The following is a 20734-nucleotide window of genomic DNA, read 5'->3' as shown; positions in this document are numbered from 1 at the left end:
GGGCCCTTTTTTTTTTTTTTTTTTAATCCTTTTTTCTTTTTCTAAAACAATTACTCTAAGAAGGCCAATACAGAAAGCTTCAAAGACTTTTAATTTGGGCATGTCAAGTCAAGAGCAGAACTAAGAGAGCTCTGAGACAAAAGGCAATAATCCAGTGGCTGAGAAAATTCACTAAACACCACAACTTCCCAAGAAAAGGGGGGTGTCCGCTCACAGCCACCATCCTGGTGGACAGGAAACACTCCTGCCCATCGCCAGCCCCATAGCCCAGAGCTGCCCCAGACAACCCAGTGTGACGGAAGTGCTTCAAATAACAGGCACACACCACAAAACTGGGCGTGGACATTAGCCTTCCCTGCAACCTCAGCTGATTGTCCCAGAGTTGGGAAGGTGGAGCAGTGTGAATTAACAAAGCCCCACTCAGCCATCATTTGAGCAGACTGGGAGCCTCCCTACACAGCCCAGCAGCCCAGAACTGCCCTGGGGGGACGGCACTCACCTGTGACATAGCACAGTCATCCCTCAACAGAGGACCCGGGGTGCACAGCCTGGAAGAGGGGCCCACTTGCAAGTCTCAGGAGCCATACGCCAATACCAAGGACTTGTGGGTCAGTGGCAGAGACAAACTGTGGCAGGACTGAACTGAAGGATTAGACTATTGCAGCAGCTTTAAAACTCTAGGATCACCAGGGAGATTTGATTGTTAGGGCCACCCCACCTCCCCGACTGCCCAGAAACACGCCCCACATACAGGGCGGGCAACACCAACTACACACGCAAGCTTGGTACACCAATTGGGCCCCACAAGACTCACTCCCCCACTCACCAAAAAGGCTAAGCAGGGGAGAACTGGCTTGTGGAGAACAGGTGGCTCGTGGACGCCACCTGCTGGTTAGTTAGAGAAACTGTACTCCACGAAGCTGTAGATCTGATAAATTAGAGATAAGGACTTCAATAGGTCTACAAACCCTAAAAGAACCCTATCAAGTTCAGCAAATGCCACGAGGCCAAAAACAACAGAAAATTATAAAGCATATGAAAAAAACAGACGATATGGATAACCCAAGCCCAAGCACCCAAATCAAAAGACCAGAAGAGACACAGCACCTAGAGCAGCTACTCAAACAACTAAAGATGAACAATGAGACCATAGTACGGGATATAAAGGAAATCAAGAAGACTCTAGAAGAGCATAAAGAAGACATTGCAAGACTAAATAAAAAAATGGATGATCTTATGGAAATTAAAGAAACTGTTGACCAAATTAAAAAGACTCTGGACACTCATAGTACAAGACTAGAGGAAGTTGAACAACGAATCAGTGACCTGGAAGATGACAGAATGGAAAATGAAAGCATAAAAGAAAGAATGGGGAAAAAAATTGAAAAAATCGAATGGACCTCAGGGATATGATAGATAATATGAAACGTCCGAATATAAGACTCATTGGTGTCCCAGAAGGGGAAGAAAAGGGTAAAGGTCTAGGAAGAGTATTCAAAGAAATTGTTGGGGAAAACTTCCCAAATCTTCCAAACAACATAAATACACAAATCATAAATGCTCAGCGAACCCCAAATAGAATAAATCCAAATAAACCCACTCCGAGACATATACTGATCACACTGTCAAACACAAAAGAGAAGGAGCAAGTTCTGAAAGCAGCAAGAGAAAAGCAATTCACCACATACAAAGGAAACAGCATAAGACTAAGTAGTGACTACTCAGCAGCCACCATGGAGGCAAGAAGGCAGTGGCACGATATATTTAAGATTCTGAGTGAGAAAAATTTCCAGCCAAGAATACTTTATCCAGCAAAGCTCTCCTTCAAATTTGAGGGAGAGCTTAAATTTTTCACAGACAAACAAATGCTGAGAGAATTTGCTAACAAGAGACCTGCCCTACTGGAGATACTAAAGGGAGCCCTACAGACAGAGAAACAAAGACAGGACAGAGAGACTTGGAGAAAGGTTCAGTACTAAAGAGATTCGGTATGGGTACAATAAAGGATATTAATAGAGAGAGGGAAAAATATGGCAAACATAAACCAAAGGATAAGATGGCCGATTCAAGAAATGCCTTCACGGTTTTAACGTTGAATGTAAATGGATTAAACTCCCCAATTAAAAGATATAGATTCGCAGAATGGATCAAAAAAAATGAACCATCAATATGTTGCATACAAGAGACTCATCTTAGACACAGGGACACAAAGAAACTGAAAGTGAAAGGATGGAAAAAAATATTTCATGCAAGCTACAGCCAAAAGAAAGCAGGTGTAGCAATATTAATCTCAGATAAAATAGACTTCAAATGCAGGGATGTTTTGAGAGACAAAGAAGGCCACTACATACTAATAAAAGGGGCAATTCAGCAAGAAGAAATAACAATCGTAAATGTCTATGCACCCAATCAAGGTGCCACAAAATACATGAGAGAAACACTGGCAAAACTAAAGGAAGCAATTGATGTTTCCACAATAATTGCGGGAGACTTCAACACATCACTCTCTCCTATAGATAGATCAACCAGACAGAAGACCAATAAGGAAATTGAAAACCTAAACAATCTGATAAATGAATTAGATTTAACAGACATATACAGGACATTACATCCCGAATCACAAGGATACACATATTTTTTTCTAGTGCTCACGGAACTTTCTCCAGAATAGATCATATGCTGGGACATAAAACAAGCCTCAAAAAGATTGAAATTATTCAAAGCACATTCTCTGACCACAATGGAATACAATTAGAAGTCAATAACCATCAGAGACTTAGAAAATTCACAAATACCTGGAGGTTAAACAACACACTCCTAAACATTCAGTGGGTTAAAGAAGAAATAGCAAGAGAAATTGCTAAATATATAGAGACGAATGAAAATGAGAACACAACATACCAAAACCTATGGGATGCAGCAAAAGCAGTGCTAAGGGGGAAATTTGTAGCACTAAACGCATATATTAAAAAGGAAGAAAGAGCCAAAATCAAAGAACTAATGCATCAACTGAAGAAGCTAGAAAATGAACAGCAAACCAATCCTAAACCAAGTAGAAGAAAAGAAATAACAAGGATTAAAGCAGAAATAAATGACATAGAGAACAAAAAAACAATAGAGAGGATAAATATCACCAAAAGTTGGTTCTTTGAGAAGATCAACAAGATTGACAAGCCCCTAGCTACACTGACAAAATCAAAAAGAGAGAAGACCCATATAAACAAAATAATGAATGAAAAAGGTGACATAACTGCAGATCCTGAAGAAATTAAAAAAATTATAAGACGATATTATGAACAACTGTATGGCAACAAACTGGACAATGTAGAAGAAAAGGACAATTTCCTGGAAACATATGAACAACCTAGACTGACCAGAGAAGAAATAGAAGACCTCAACCAACCCATCACAAGCAAAGAGATCCAATCAGTCATCAAAAATCTTCCCACAAATAAATGCCCAGGGCCAGATGGCTTCACAGGGGAATTCTACCAAACTTTCCAGAAAGAACTGACAACAATCTTACTCAAACTCTTTCAAAACATTGAAGAAAATGGAACACTACCTAACTCATTTTATGAAGCTAACATCAATCTAATACCAAAACCAGGCAAAGATGCTACAAAAAAGGAAAACTACCGGCCAATCTCCCTAATGAATATAGATGCAAAAATCCTCAACAAAATACTTTCAAATCGAATCCAAAGACACATTAAAAAAATCATACACCATGACCAAGTGGGGTTCATTCCAGGCATGCAAGGATGGTTCAACATAAGAAAAACAATCAATGTATTACAACACATTAAAAACTCGAAAGGGAAAAATCAATTGATCATCTCAATAGATGCTGAAAAAGCATTTGACAAAATCCAACATCCCTTTTTGATAAAAACACTTCAAAAGGTAGGAATTGAAGGAAACTTCCTCAACATGATAAAGAGCATATATGAAAAACCCACAGCCAGCATAGTACTCAATGGTGAGAGACTGAAAGCCTTCCCTCTAAGATCAGGAACAAGACAAGGATGCCCGCTGTCACCACTGTTATTCAACATTATGCTGGAAGTGCTAGCCAGGGCAATCTGGCAAGACAAAGAAATAAAAGGCATCCAAATTGGAAAAGAAGAAGTAAAACTGTCATTGTTTGCAGATGATATGATCTTATATCTAGAAAACCCTGAGAAATCGACGATACAGCTACTAGAGCTAATAAACAAATTTAGCAAAGTAGCGGGATACAAGATTAATGCATGTAAGTCAGTAATGTTTCTATATGCTAGAAATGAACAAACTGAAGAGACACTCAAGAAAAAGATACCATTTTCAATAGCAACTAAAAAAATCAAGTACCTAGGAATAAACTTAACCAAAGATGTAAAAGACCTATACAAAGAAAACTACATAACTCTACTAAAAGAAATAGAAGGGGACCTTAAAAGATGGAAAAATATTCCATGTTCATGGATAGGAAGGCTAAATGTCATTAAGATGTCAATTCTACCCAAATTCATCTACAGATTCAATGCAATCCCAATCAAAATTCCAACAACCTACTTTGCAGACTTGGAAAAGCTAGTTATCAAATTTATTTGGAAAGGGAAGATGCCTCGAATTGCTAAAGACACTCTAAAAAAGAAAAACGAAGTGGGAGGACTTACACTCCCTGACTTTGAAGCTTATTATAAAGCCACAGTTGCCAAAACAGCATGGTACTGGCACAAAGATAGACATATAGATCAATGGAATCGAATTGAGAATTCAGAGATAGACCCTCAGATCTATGGCCGACTGATCTTTGATAAGGCCCCCCAAAGTCACTGAACTGAGCCATAATGGTCTTTTCAACAAATGGGGCTGGGAGAGTTGGATATCCATATCCAAAAGAATGAAAGAGGACCCCTACCTCACCCCCTACACAAAAATTAACTCAAAATGGATGAAAGATCTCAATATAAAAGAAAGTACCATAAAACTCCTAGAAGATAATGTAGGAAAACATCTTCAAGACCTTGTATTAGGCGGCCACTTCCTAGACTTTACAACCCAAAGCACAAGCAACAAAAGAGAAAACAGATAAATGGGAACTCCTCAAGCTTAGAAGTTTCTGCACCTCAAAGGAATTTCTCAAAAAGGTAAAGAGGCAGCCAACTCAATGGGAAAAAATTTTTGGAAACCATGTATCTGACAAAAGACTGATATCTTGCATATACAAAGAAATCCTACAACTCAATGACAATAGTACAGACAGCCCAATTATAAAATGGGCAAAAGATATGAAAAGACAGTTCTCTGAAGAGGAAATACAAATGGCCAAGAAACACATGAAAAAATGTTCAGCTTCACTAGCTATTAGAGAGATGCAAATTAAGACCACAATGAGATACCATCTAACACCGGTTAGAATGGCTGCCATTAAACAAACAGGAAACTACAAATGCTGGAGGGGATGTGGAGAAATTGGAACTCTTATTCATTGTTGGTGGGACTGTATAATGGTTCAGCCACTCTGGAAGTCAGTCTGGCAGTTCCTTAGAAAACTAGATATAGAGCTACCATTCGATCCAGCGATTGCACTTCTCGGTAGATACCCGGAAGATCGGAAAGCAGTGACACGAACAGATATCTGCACGCCAATGTTCATAGTAGCATTATTCACAATTGCCAAGAGATGGAAACAACCCAAATGTCCTTCAACAGATGAGTGGATAAATAAAATGTGGTATATACACACGATGGAATACTATGCGGCCGTAAGAAGGAACGATCTCGTGAAACATATGACAACATGGATGAACCTTGAAGACATAATGCTGAGCGAAATAAGCCAGGCACAAAAAGAGAAATATTATATGCTACCACTAATGTGAACTTTGAAAAATGTAAAACAAATGGTTTATAATGTAGAATGTAGGGGAACTAGCAGTAGAGAGCAATTAAGGAAGGGGGAACAATAATCCAAGAAGAACAGAGAAGCTATTTAACGTTCTGGGGATGCCCAGAAATGACTATGGTCTGTTAAATTCTGATGGATATAGTAGGAACAAGTTCACAGAAATGTTGCTTTATTATGTAACTTTCTTGGGGTAAAGTAGGAACATGTTGGAAGTTAAGCAGTTATCTTAGGTTAGTTGTCTTTTTCTTACTCCCTTGTTATGGTCTCTTTGAAATGTTCTTTTATTGTATGTTTGTTTTCTTTTTAACTTTTTTTTTCATACAGTTGATTTAAAAAAGAAGGGAAAGTTAAAAAAAAAAAAAAGAAAGAAAAACAAGGAAAAAAAAAAAAGATGTAGTGCCCCCTTGAGGAGCCTGTGGAGAGTGCAAGGGTATTCGCCTAACTTACCTCCATGGTTGCTAACATGACCACAGACATAGGGGACTGGTGGTTTGATGGGTTGAGCCCTCTACCATAACTTTTACCCTTGGGAAGACGGTTGCTGCAAAGGAGAGGCTAGGCCTCCCTATATTTGTGCCTAAGAGTCTCCTCCTGAATGCCTCTTTGTTGCTCAGATGTGGCCCTCTCTCTCTGGCTAAGCCAACTTGAAAGGTGAAATCACTGCCCTCCCCCCTACGTGGGATCAGACACCCAGGGGAGTGAATCTCCATGGCAACGTAGAATATGACTCCCGGGGAGGAATGTAGACCCGGCATCGTGGGACGGAGAATATCTTCTTGACCAAAAGGGGGATGTGAAAAGAAATGAAATAAGCTTCAGTGGCAGAGAGATTCCAAAACGAGCCGAGAGGTCACTCTGGTGGGCACTCTTACGCACACTTTAGACAACCCTTTTTAGGTTCTAAAGAATTGGGGTAGCTGGTGGTGGATACCTGAAACTATCAAACTGCAACCCAGACCCCATGAATCTCGAAGACAGTTGTATAAAAATGTAGCTTATGAGGGGTGACAATGGGATTGGGAAAGCCATAAGGACCACACTCCACTTTGTCTAGTTTATGGATGGATGAGTAGAAAAATAGGGGAAGGAAACAAACAGACAAAGGTACCCAGTGTTCTTTTTTACTTCAATTGCTCTTTTTCACTCTAATTATTATTCTTGTTATTTTTGTGTATGTACTAATGAAGGTGCCAGGGATTGATTTAGGTGATGAATGTAAACTATGTAATGGTACTGTAAACAATCGAAAGTACGATTTGTTTTGTATGACTGCGTGGTATGTGAATATATCTCAATAAAATGATGAGTAAAAAAAAAAATGAATATCCCTTTTGCATACATTTATGTGAAAAAACAGCATGACATAAATATATAAAACTATTCTCAAAAGTAGAAAAAGTATTTAAACATCAGGAATGTAAAGCAAAAAATGATTATTAATAAATTTCTATCACAACAACAACAAAAAACTCTATGGTAACTTCTTGTTCAATTGCTGAAATCAACTTCCTTTTCCAATTTAGAATGTATAACACTGTTTTGCTGTGTGACAGTGGGATGTATATGACCCCACGCTTGTACCAAACAAACATGTATTTTCATACAGATATGGAAAAAGTATTAAATCCAGACCAACATGTAACAGCAAGTAAAATGATTACAGGAGATTTTACTTTCCTCTGTTTATGTATTTGGCTTTTATAAATTTCCGAAAGTAATTTTTTTACGATTAAAAACTCTACAGAGGGGCAAGAAGGCAGCATAGGAGGTGCGGAATTTAGTTAGTTCTCTAGAGCAACAAGTAACTAGCCAGGAACAACTAGTAAATAGTCTAGAACACCTGTTGGAGAACATCCATGGCCAGACACACATTGTACACCAGTCTGGAATGGGTGAAAGGACCGAGACCACACCACGGAACTGTAAATAAAGCCCCCAAGACTGCAGAGCGGGACCCCTCCCCCACGGGCACAGCAGGCAGAGTTGGAACACTTCCCTGTGGGAAAACAAAGCAGTCTACTAGGAACAAGGGAAAATAACTCAACCAAGCTCCAATGCGGTTTTAATTAACAAATTTGGACTACTGAATACAAACTACAAGCACAGACAAACCCAGAGCAAGCAGTGAAGGAACCCTGAAGTTTCTCCAGGCAGAGAGGAGGCAGGACTGATGGGAAAGAATCAATCAATCAGTAAATAAAAGAGGCTTTTAGAAATGGCTGAGCTCAGCAAACACAAAAAGCTCTGTGTCCAAAGAAAAAGAGCACAAAGAACCAGGTTATAACTCTGGTCAATTGGTGAAACTGGAGCGGGGGAAGGGGCCTAGGAACTGGCTCTGAAAGGGGGATTTCTTTTTTTTTTTTTTCCTCTCATTTTAAGTAACTGATTAGAGAAAGCCTCAGGCATTTTCAATTGCCAGTACTGACCCAGGCAAGGGTGGAGTTAAGAGAGTCAGAGACACAAAGGAAAAACTCAAGTGAAGGAGGTAATTCCCTAAAGGACTTATCTTCCCTAAGAAAAGGGGGCAGGGCCCATTTTAAGTGAATGCTCTCCCTCAGAGAATTCAGACCCCAGGGCCTGTAAAAAAACAAAACGAAACCATAAATAGCTTAACCTTGGCTTCTGACACCCTCGGCCCCTGGCAGGGACAGGGTCCACTGAGAATTAAAGGCAAAGCACCTCTTTACGCCAGTGGGGAGATGGAGGCCAATAAGCACCACCTGCTGGGCAGGATAGAAAAAGCACAGAGTCTGGAGGCCTCATAGGAAAGTCTGACAACCTGCTCCACAGGGAAACTTGATACTGATTACACCCCCCTCCTGAGACCTGGGCTCGTCTAGTCTGGGAAAAATCTGATTGGGGTAATCAAGGAAACCAGATGCCTAGATAACAAAAAATTATGAGTCACACCAGGAAAAATGAATGTATGGCCCAGTCAAAGGAACAAACTTACACTTCAAATGAGATACGGGAGTTGAAACAACTAATTAAAGATGCTCACACAAATCTTCTAAAGAAAATCAATGAACTGACAGAAAATGTGGCAAAAGAGATGAAGGATATAAAGAAGACAATGGGCGACCATAAAGAACGATTTGTACACTTGAAAAAACAAATGCAGAACTTATGGGAATGAAAGGCACAATAGAAGACATGAAAAACACAATGGAGACATACAACAGCAGACTTGAAGAGGCAGAAGAAAGGATTCATGAACTGGAGGACAGGACATCTGAAATCCTACACACAAAAGAACAACTAGAGAAAAGAATGGACAACTATTGAGTAGTGTCTCAGGGAACTGAATAACAACACTACGTGCATAAATATATGTGTCATGGGTGTCCCAGAAGAAGAGAAGGGAAAAGGGGCAGAAAAAATAATGGAGGAAATAATCACTGAAAAATTCCCACGTGTTATGAAAGACTTTAAAATTACAGATCCAAGAAGTGCAGCAGACTCCAAACAGAATAGATCCAAATAGACCTAATTCAAGACACTAAATAATCAGATTATCAAATGTCAAAGACAAAGAGAGAATTCTGAAAGCAGCAAAAGTGATCCATCACATACAAGGGAAGTTCGATAAGACCAACGCAGATTTCTCAGTAGAAACCATGGAAGTGAGAAGGCAGTGGTATGACGTATTTAAGATACTGAAAGAGAAAAACTGTCAAGAATTCTATATCCAGAAAACTGTCCTTCAAAAATGAGGGAGAGTTTAAAATATTTTTAGACAGACAGACACTGAGAGAGTTTGTGAACAAGATACCTGCTCTATGAGAATTACTAAAGGGAGCACTATAGGCAGATAGGAAAAGACGAGAGAGAGCTTCAGAGAAGAGTGTAGAAATGAAGACTATCAGTAAGGGTAAAAAGAGAGAGAGAGAGGGAAAAATGTAAAATAAGATGTGACACATAGAATCCAAAAGACAAAATGGTAGACAGCAGACATTATGTTGAATGAAATTAGCCAGAAACAAAAGGACAAATACTGTATGGTCTCATCAATATGAACCAACATTAATAGGTGAAACTTGAAAGTTAAAGTTGAGAACACAGGTTATCAGGAGATAGAGAGAGGACAGAGACCATGCATCTAATGCTGAAGGAGTACAGAAATTCAACAGGATTGATTATATGGATACAGAAATAGATAGAACAATACTGTGTGATGGTAGCACAATATTGCAAGTACTCTGAGCAAAGGTGAGTGTGAGTATGGGTGAAAGAGGAAGGCTAGCAGTATGTATGATACCAGAAAGAAAGACAGAGGATAAAGACTGGAACTGTATAACTTAGTGAAGCCTAGAGTGGTCACTGATGGTGATTAAGTATACTAATATAAGAAGGTTTTTACACGAGGGAGAACAAATGAATGTCAACATTGCAAGGTGTTAAAAACTGGATGGTATGGGGAAAAATACAATCAATGCAAACTACAGTCTATAGTTAACAGTAACATTGTAAGAAAGGTCTATTTGTCACAAAGGCAATATACTAAAGCTAAATGTCTATAAGAGGGGGATATAAGGGATTGGTATTGGATTCTTGGTGGTGTTGTATGACCTTTTCATTATATTTTATTTTATTTTTTCTTCTATCTTTTTTTCTTCATTTTTTTCTCTCCTCTTCCTCTTTCAATGAGGAAGAAATGAAAACGTCCTCATATAGATTGTGGTGGTAAATGCATAACTATATGATTATACCAGGAATCATTGATTGTTTCCTTAGGATGGATCGTATGGTGTGTGAATTAAACTGTATAAAAAATAAACAGAGGGATACAAGTGCTGGAGAAAATGTGGAGAAGGGGATGTACCTATTCACTGTTGATGAAGAAGTAGAATGGTGCAGCCCATCTGGAGGGCAGTGTGGTATTTCCACAGGAAGCTAAATATGGGGTAGACGTATGGTTCTGCAACTTTGTTATTGGTTGCATATTTGGAGGAACTGAGAGCAGGGACATGAGTGGACACTGAACACTGGTGTTTGTGGCGGCAGTGTTCACAATTTGCAATGGATGGAGGCGGCCTAAAGGTACACAGACTGAGAAAATAAATGATGAACTGCGGTGTATACATACAATGGAAAATTGAACGGCAGCAAGGAGGAATGAAGTTGTGAGGTAGGCAACTAGGTGAATGGACCATGAGGACAGTAGGTTGAGTGAATAAGCCAGAAATGAAAAGACAAACATTATAACGCCTCACTAATATGGACTAACACTAACGTGCAAACTCTGAGAATTGAATCTGGGAGCACAGGTTATCAGGGGAAGGCTTATGTCAATGTTCCCAGATTGTAAGCTCTTACAGCAGTCATATCCACTCATGAGTTGTAACAGATATTTCTAAATTCTGAGATGCTGAGCTGTTTTGTGTGTCACCTCATCAGTCCCCCTAAAAGCTTTGCGTGTCTTTGTGGCGCCTGGGACTCGGAGCCAGAGGTCGGCAGCTGTGAGTGTTGCCACTGCCCCATGCAGCAACTGTTAAAAGAGGGCTGAAAAGGAGATCAGACTTTGACTGGATATGAACGAAGTTGACTTGGTTGAGACTAGGGGAGATCAGACTAAAGGGTAGAGGACAATATTAACGGTGTTTTAAAACTTTGGCTTTGGCATGGGACCAAAGGAATAGATGTTTATTTGGTACAAAATCTATATTTTCTGTAGCATGCTATATAATTTAACTTGTATGGTCAATTTACTCAAACACCATAATTACATGGTACCTTGAATAGGGGTGAGATCTGGTTGGTTTGTACAGGTTAGTGTGAAGCCCCGATGCATCCCAGAGTAATTTGGGCAGAGAATAAAAAGTATTTGCAAAGCCCCCTTGAGGGACTGGGGGAAAATGTGGAAGTATTAAACTTCCTCAGCTGGGGAATTCCTGATGTTCTCACAAGCATTGGGGACAACCAGTTTAGTAGGTTGAGCCCTCAATCTTGGGGCTTGCCTTTATGAGGCTTGTTACTGCAAAGGAGAGGCTAATCCTACTTATAATTGTGCCTGAGAGTCACCGCCAGGGAACCTCTTTTGTTGCTCAGACATGGTCTCTCTCTCTCTCTAAGCCGGCTCGGCAGGTGAATTCACTGCCCTCTCCCCTACATGAGACATGACTTCCAGGGGTGTGGGGCTCCCTGGCAGCAAGGGGCATAACTCCTAGGGATAAGCCTGGACCCAGCATCATGGGATTGAGAAAGCCTTCAGACCAAAGTGGGGAAGTGAAATGAAACAAAGTTTCAGTGGCTGAGAGATTTCAAATGGAGTCAAGAGCTCATTCTAGAGGTAACTCTTATGCATTATATTGATATCCCTTTTTAGTTCATAGTTTATTAAAATAGCTAGAAGGAAATAACTGAAACTGTTGAACTGCAATTCAATATCCTTGATTCTTGAAGATGATCATGTAACTATATAGCTTATACAGCGTGACCTTGTGACTGTGAAAACCTTATGGCTTACACTCCCTTTACCCAGTGTATGGACAAATGAGTAGAAAAATGGGGACAAAAAGTAAATGAATAATGGGGGGAAGGAGGGTTATGGGATTTTTTGGGTGTTCTATTATACTTTTATTTTTATTCTTATTTTTATCTTTTGGAGTAATGAAAATGTTTAAATATTGACTGTGGTGATGAATGCACAACTCTATGATGATACTGTGAACAACTGTTGTACACTTTGGATGACTGTATGGTACCTGAATATATTTCAATAAAATTGCATTAAAAAAAACTCTACAGAGTTTTTTTTTTTAAATGGTACTTAAGAATCTATTTTAAAATGCACAAATGAAACAAAAAAAAATGCTGTAATGAACATCTAATGCCTTTTCTACAGGTTAATTTAAAACAATTTCTTTTTATCAGAGCCCCTTTACAGTCCACTCTCAGTGGTTTCGTTTTATTGCTTTTTAAGTTCTGTAACAAAAATGCCCAGTATTATGTCTGTACAAGCAGTCACTTGATATTTGCTGAACAAATAAATGATAGCTGAATAAAACCTTTTACAAACTGAAAGACACGGTAACTACGGGGCCAAGTCTGCTTTCTAATTACATTTCAGAACAGGATAAAACATTAATTTTAGTGTTTAGTTTGATAGAGCAAGCAGAATGCTGAGAAGTCAGTCTGGTTTTCGGATGGTCCACATAAAACAGCTTTTACACAGGGGTTTTCCAGCCCTGCCCCATCCCCCCACCCCTGGTACACGCATTTTCAAACTTACAACATAATCACAGAAAAGAACGAGAGCTCCTCTTCTTACTATTTCTCTATTGCACATCCCAAGCTTGGGGGCCACATCAGCATCCTCCTCCGCCCCAGACATCTGAGGACCGAGTAACTTGGTGCTGGAAAGACTGTGTCTTCTAGGAGAAGCAGAAGATTGCATTTCAATATTTCTATGATGACAGTGAGCTTATGTTCAAAATATTGAAGATGATTATGTTTAATTCTAAGTTCTAAAACAGACAAGTTATTTTAAATATTGAAATATCAGAATGATGTATGTGTACTATGTACTCTAGTTTTCTATTCCTAAGCCATGAAAAAGCATATATGAAAAACTAAAGAAAACAGAGGATTTAATAGGTGGAAAATTACACGCTTGGCTGGAAGGCAAAATTCACCATTATACACCAGTTGCACATTCAATCAACACTTTTATATCAAAATTGAAAATGACCTCACCTTGGCTATGTTTGCCAATGCAGCAATTGCTTTGGAATTCCCCATTTTTAATCTGATTTGGAAACTTTTAAACTTTCATGTCTTATTATTCAATTACCAATTAAATGTTGCAATTCTACACATGTCCATAGTATTTATATTATTGTGGGAAGTCTGCACCAGCTGTTTAAACGTATTTCTGCAAAATTAATTCCCTATTAGTAAATTATTTCACTTCACATTTACTTCTCACTTAATCCTTTTCCTTTTCATGCAAATGGGAATTAGCGACCCTCAATTTTAACCTTAAAGTTACATGGACTCTGAACATTAAAATCCAAGTGTGGCCCTGCTCCCAAATCCAGACGCTGTGACAGGCACCATTCTTGTCCCTCTGGCTTCAGGCCTGGCCTAGGACAACGCCCTTCTGTGGCAGCAAAGGTCTGGGGCATCTTCTGGCTAAGGCCTAATTGAGACAGAGGCCAATCAAGGCAAGAACATTCTGAGACATGTCAAGTTTTCCTGTAACGCATCAGGATTTAGAAGAAAACAGATATAAAAAATTCTACAGATTAAAATCTTTTAAAACTATGTTTTTCTTTCAGCTGGTGAATGGACAAAGCAAACCGTCTGCCCACCACTCCATCAAATGGAATATTACGCAGCAATAACAGGGAACAACCCACTGGAATACACGGCTTGGATGAATTTCAAATACAATGTGCTAAGTGAAAGCAGCCAGACTCAAAAGGCTGCACACTGTTTGGTTCTATTGATACAGTTCTCTGGAAGAGCCAAGATCCCTGGGTTTACTGGGCTTTCCCTCTAGGGGGAGTCAGATACACACCAAAACACAAAAGGCTCCCCCATCTACCTTTTGTCAAATCACCTGTGACCTCCGTATTGCTAAATCCAGAGGTCAATTCTCAGTCCTCATCTCACACAACTCCCAGTGGCATACGACCCAGCGATCCCTCCTTGCTCCTTGGTACTTTCTCTCCTGGGCTCCACAGCCACACTCCCCTGTGTTCCTCCCACCTCACGGGGCCCTCCTCTTTGGGACCCTCCCCCAGGTGCCCGAGAGCCACAGGGCTCAGGCCTGAGATGCTTCTCGTTTCTATCACTTCCTTGGTGACCCCTTGGTGGCCTTGGTTATGCCACCTGTAAGCTGATGACTCCCAAACTGTCACCTGAGCAGACCTTGCTCCAAGGCTCTAGAACTGCACAAACTCAGCATTTCCACTCAGTTTCTAATAAGCATCTCAAAGTTAGCACAACTGTGCTGGTTTGAGTCTGTTATATAACCCAGAAAAGGCCATGTTCTTTTAATCCATTCCTGTGGGTGCAGACCTACTGTGGTTGGGACCTTTGGTTAGGCTATTCCAAGTGAGATGTGACCCACCCCATTCAAAGGGGTCTTAATCCTTCACTGGAGTCCTTTAAGAGAGGATAAAAGGCAGAGACATTTTTGGAGTGAAGCTAAGAAAGAAAATGCCCCAGGAGAAGCAAGAAGGACCCACAGAAAGTGAGAGAGTCATTGTGAAACCAAGGCCCAAGAGAAAAGGACCAGCAGACGTCACCACGTGCCTTCCCATGTGACAGAGGAACCCTGGATGCCACCGGCCTTTCTTCAGAGAAGGTATCGTCCTGTTGATGCCTTAACTGGGACATTTTCATGGCCTCAGAACTGTAAATAGTGAAGTAATAAACCCCCATTGTAAAAAGCCAATCCATTTCTGGTATATTGCATTCTGGCAAATTTAGCAAACTGAAACAGCGACCAAAACCAAACTCCTAATATTCCCCCCAACCCAGAAACACTTAGAGGCTTTTCTGTCTCCAGCTCGTTGACAGCAACGCCGTCTTTCCAGCTGCACAAGGAGAAACTCCTGACTGTACCCTGACCCACACCCACATCCAGTCCACTGGCAAATCCCACTGGCACAACCTCTAGCACTCCCAGTCTGGTCCCAAGCCCCTTTCCTTTTTCTTACATCATCTTGGTCCATGCCAACACCCTGCAATAGTGTTAACTCAAAGAAAATTCACTCAGAGGAAGAGCCAAAGTCCTTGCAATGGCCTAAACGTGTGGTGCGGCCCGGCACCTGCCTCTCTAGCTGCCCGGCCTGCTGCCCCACCCGATGCGGCCCCAGCTCTGTGCTGCTCCCGGAGCACACTGGGCAGAATCTGTCCTCAGAGAGCTGCCTCTCCCCCCGCCTGCCACGTGCTTTGCTGAGAAACCCAAATGGCCTGTTCCTCCAGCTGTTCCGATCTTCAGTGCACAATGGCCCTGCCCAGGCCGCCCCCTGGGACCACCGCCTCCTGATGCTCCCAGTCCACCTTGTATTTCCCATAATACCCTCATGTTGCAGAATTAGCTGTCTGTCCCCCACAACAGACCGTGAGCCAGAAGGGCACATGTTTCAATCCTGAATTTCAAATGCCCACCACAGAACAGGTTCTTTTACACTTGCTGAATCAATGATGTTTTATGACGAAAGGCTGTTGGCATTTTTGCCATTTTGATAATTTTGGTCATTACCTATGGAACTGGTTAGCTATCATTACATTACTAACTCTTTGAAGAGGAAAGCACAAGAGTAAAAATCAGGAACTACTTCCTAAAACTTCTGTGAAAGCATAAAAGCATTTAAATGTCCACACAAGAGCCCATTAAAAGGGTGAAGCACAAGCAAAGAGTTAGGAAAAGAAGAGAAATGGCCTTTCAACTGTTGGTAAGAAATCGTTGTGACAAAATGAACATGTAAGAAATTTTGTAAGCAGAGTATGTCTTTTTATTATGTAAATATCTTTTTGTTTGAGCAATTTAGAAACAAAAACAAACACTGTGCAGTCTCTGTCCTTAAAAAGGCTGAGAATCAATGGGCACCTCACAGTTGAGGACAGTATATGGCAGTGATTCCCATGGGGGAATCCCTGACGGTCACACCAAGGGAAAATGACTGCCCGCGTGAGTCCTTCTGAGGCCTGAACCGTCAGCAGCACGGATGCAAAAGAGAAAGAAAAGGAAAAGGCAGCAGCAGTGGCAGCTGGGAACCACCAGGTCAGGAGTTCAGTGGGGTTGGGTAAGCCCTCCCCCGTTCCTTTTCCCTATGAAAACCCACCATCAATAGCTAACTCAAGCTCCACTCATCAAATTCTTGCCCCCCAGTACAACTCCATTTTGGGGAGTCTCCGGAGGAGCCTGTTAGAAACTCAGATGCCCAGGACCCCAATTCCTAACTCCCCAGCCCCTGGGTCTGCTGACTGCATTTCCAACAAGGCACCCCAGGGGGAGCGGACACACGCCCCTCAAGGATTTGGGACCTTGCTGCCCAAAGTGAGCTCCACGGACCAGCACCACCGGGCTCGCCTGGGAGCCTGGCAGAAAGGCAGGTTTTCAGGCCCCACCAGAGGTGCTGAATTAGAATCTGTATTTTAAAAAGATCTCCAGTTGATGTGTATGTACATTTATGCTTAAGAAGACTGAGCTAGAAGGCACTGATTTCTCAGTCTCTCAAACTGTTACGGTACTATCAATACTTCCCTCAGAATGCCCCCTAAGTATTGCAAATGTTTTCACTGGACTTGCCTCCTCCAACTGAAGCATGAGTGCTCTGAGGGCAGAAAACAGCTCTTTTCATTCCCTCTGCCTGTCCCGCACATATAGCACCAAGCATGTGCTTAGCAACGCTTACTAAGACTGGGTTTTCCAGCTGAAAGCAATTAACTGGCCAAACTGAGGTCCTATGCACTCATACAAGCCAGCTCGTCCACGCTGAGAGGGGGAGCCGACCTCAGCCCCACAGACCTTGCAGCTGTCTGTCTCTGCAGCTCCCTCTCCAGACATGGGCTCCTGAGTCTCCCAGAAACACTGCAGCAAGCACTCTGGGGTGTTACAGCTTTCACTTATATACATGTACAAATCTGAGCCCCTGAGCATATAGAAATTTAGGCTTAAAAAACCTGAAAACTTTTTGGAAAATGAGAATTACAATTAGATACTCAATGTATCTTTTTGAATGACTTTTTTTTAAAAGGAATTTCCAGGCAGTTCTGAAATTTTGCTAAATCATTTCTTTATTACCTAACAATATCCAGAACCACATTTAACTCATAATGAAGTTAAGACACTGCAAAAGTCCTGGCTATGGAAACAATTTAAGGACTAGAACCTCCCTAGTAGGAGGTATGCAGCATGACAAGAATAACCCATAAGAGGGAACAGTGTCAACGAACTTGTCAAAGAAAATCCCACTGAAAAAAATAGCTGCTATTTTGAATGCCTTTAGGCAGACCACATTTTCCCCTACAATATATAGCCCACAAATCAAAGATTAATGGGCAGCAGAAATTTTACAAAGCCTCATGAAAAATAGAAAATTAAAATGCTCTAGTAGCAGCCAAATGTCAAGATACTGAAGGTCTTAGTGCCCAAGACCCTGCTTGCACCCCGGCCTGCAGAGGGGCCCTCAGAGCCTTACCGGGGCGTCTGCTGTACCTCGGACCACCAGCGAGAGTCGGTGTGGTTGGCGAGGAGCAGGATCTGGCACCAGAGCAGCACGAGGGACGGGTGGGTGGGCGCCATGGAGCGGACCCGTGCGTTCAAGCTCTCGAGGGTGTAGAAGCTGCCATCAGAGCAATCGCTGGTGAAGAGTCGAGCGGCGGCGGCTGTGATCCTCCGGAACATTCCTATAAACAAAACCAAAAGCCAAACTGACCGAGGGGAGAACGTGTGCATTGCTCTCTGTGGCCCAGCACCACGTGGCCATGTGAAGATCGGAAATAAAAAAATCCTTGCACACCTCCTCCCTATAAGTACAGAGTCAAAGCATCTGGCACTTAGAAACTTTGACTTTTTAAAGTAAAAAATAGTCTGCTCATTTAAGAAATCAACCAAGAAAACTAACTTTCTCATTCTCTGTGGTAGTTTGAAGCTGAATGGATTCCAGAAAATCATGTTCTTAAAGCTAATCCATTCCTGTGAGTAAGGACCCAATGTAAGTGGGATCTTTTGGTGAGTGGGATCTTAGGTTAAGGTGTGACCCACCTCATTCAGGGCGGGTCTTTTCCTCTTCCTGGAGTTCTTCATAAGAGGATGAAACTCAGAGGAAGACACAGAAGCTGAGAGACAAAGCCACAGAAACAGAGAGGAAGCTACTGAAGCCAGAAGCTGGAAGCAACGAAACCTGAAGAGAAGGGAGAGACCCGCAGACGCTGCCATGCACCTGGCCACGAGGCCGAGCAGCCCAGGGTCACCAGCAGCCAGTCTCTGGGAAGGACACTTGGCTTGCTGATGCCTTGATGTGGGTATTTTCACAGCCTCAGAACTATTTATTGTAAACTAATAAAGCCCATTGTTAAAAGCCAGCCCATTTCTGGTATTTTGGCAGAGTGTGCTTATCCAAGGAGGGGCTAACATGAAAGCATTATGTCCTAGCGGGAATGTTTTCCAAGCCCCAGAGAAGGATTCTCTGGAGCATCTTGTGGGCCCTGCTGCCAACACGGTAAGTGTCGGGCTGGTGTCCTGGGGTGCTCTGTGGCGAGGTGCAGAGGTTTGGAGCAAAGAGGCTGCTTGGCTCTTGGTTTGCAGGAATTTGTGTAGCTGATCCATTGCCTTCAGCTGGAAAATGCCGGGGAACCAGGCACTTGTCATATTTGCACATATTCACATGGCCACGTGGTGCTGGGCCACAGAGAGCAATGCACGCGTTCTCCCCTCGGTCAGTTTGGCTTTTGGTTTTGTTTATAGCAGCCCATTTTGGCAGCTTTAGCAAACTAAAACACTCTCCCACTTTGTCTTCCCAGTGATGACATGCTCAGGAATACCTGAACACAGCCCTGTTCTCAAAAGCTCCAAGGCAATGGCCCTCACTTTCTGGCCATGAAGGCCCAGATGCAGCCACCTTCAGGAAGCAGCAGATGTGCGGACTGCACGAGCCATGCCCAGGGTACGTGGTCGCCCACTCCATGGAGATGGAGCCACAGCCAAACTGCTCGCCACACCCTTACTTCCCGCCAGAATGAATGGTGCCTTTGCCTGCTAAGAACTGAGGGCAGAAACACACCTAAGTGGTCCCATGCGCAAATATGACAAGTACCTGGTTCCCCGGCATTTTCCAGCTGAAGGCAATGGATCAGCTACACAAATTCCTGCAAACCAAGAGCCAAGCAGCCTCTTTGCTCCAAACCTCTGCACCTCGCCACAGAGCACCCCAGGACGCCAGCTCGACACTTACTGTGTTGGCAGCAGGGCCCACAAGATGCTCCAGAGAATCCTCTGGGGCTTGGAAAACATTCCCGCTAGGACATAATGCTTTCATGTTAGCCCCTCCTTGGATAAGCACACTCTGCTCAGCTTGATTCTCTCCTCACCTTACCATGGCATCACAAGGGCAGACCTCAGCCCAAGGACACAGAGACAGGCACTCACAGCAAAGCACAGCCGGGGAAAGCAGAGGTGGGGTGGGGCAGATGCCATGTGGAGGGAAAACGCTTTCCTTCCCCCAACAGCTTCGGTCCCCAGGCATCACTGCAGGAAGGTCAAAACCTCAGTTCTGAATTAAATTTCAGCACATCCCAAATGTAAAGTGTCCCAAACAGGCAAAAACAAATGAGATAAAGGTGTCTTCCTTATTACTTCACAGCCTATAAAATCTATGCCCTGAGATGAGGGGAAGAGTGCCAACAAAAGCATGACAATCAGGAAAAACATCCTGATGAGGAAGAAGGGCTCTGAGTGCTCTGTCTCTGGTCACTGCTACTCCTCGGTTGCCCTGTGGCTGCTCTGTCACCAGCACTGCCTGTCTTCAGCCAACCTGGCCGGGCCCCATTCCTCCCCGTGGCCCGCCATCCCTGTGTGGGCTCCTTATGGTGTCCATGGCAGGGGGAAGAGGCACGTCTTGCCGTGGAGGAGCCCTGGAGCCAGGCCACAGAGGGCATGGAGTGGCCGATCACAGACGGAGGCTTCACCGAATACGTCACAGGAGGCCATGGCCTGAGGTGTGCTTTGGATGATTAGGCTTCAAAGCAGGCTCTGAAATCAGACTACCTGGTTCAAATCGAGCCTCTGCCACTTACTAGCTGGTGACATTAAACCTAGGTTACCTGGAATAAAATGGAACTGACAGCAGAAACTGCTTCACAGGCAGCAAAAAGGATTAA

The 20734-nt window shown here is 42.4% G+C and overlaps 1 protein-coding gene across 6 annotated transcripts in view; it reads right to left on the bottom strand.

Annotated features, from left to right (window-relative positions):
* The window catches only part of HTT (huntingtin), a 193793-nt gene that overhangs the window by 39382 nt on the left and 133677 nt on the right, over positions 1-20734 (bottom strand). For all 6 annotated transcript variants that reach the window (XR_005215820.1, XM_037829303.1, XM_037829304.1 and 3 more), the window contains 2 exons: positions 18055-18262; positions 13128-13269 (listed from right to left, as the gene is read on the bottom strand). Coding sequence is in view for 5 of the 6 variants with exons in the window: in XM_037829303.1 (XP_037685231.1) it covers positions 13128-13269; positions 18055-18262 (350 nt within the window). In the remaining variant the exon portion in view is untranslated. The remainder of the gene's footprint in view (positions 1-13127; positions 13270-18054; positions 18263-20734) is intronic.

The sequence above is a fragment of the Choloepus didactylus genome, chromosome 3 (assembly GCF_015220235.1).
Source record: "Choloepus didactylus isolate mChoDid1 chromosome 3, mChoDid1.pri, whole genome shotgun sequence".
Lineage (NCBI taxonomy): Eukaryota > Metazoa > Chordata > Mammalia > Pilosa > Megalonychidae > Choloepus > Choloepus didactylus.
This window is presented reverse-complemented; position numbering and strand designations above follow the sequence as displayed.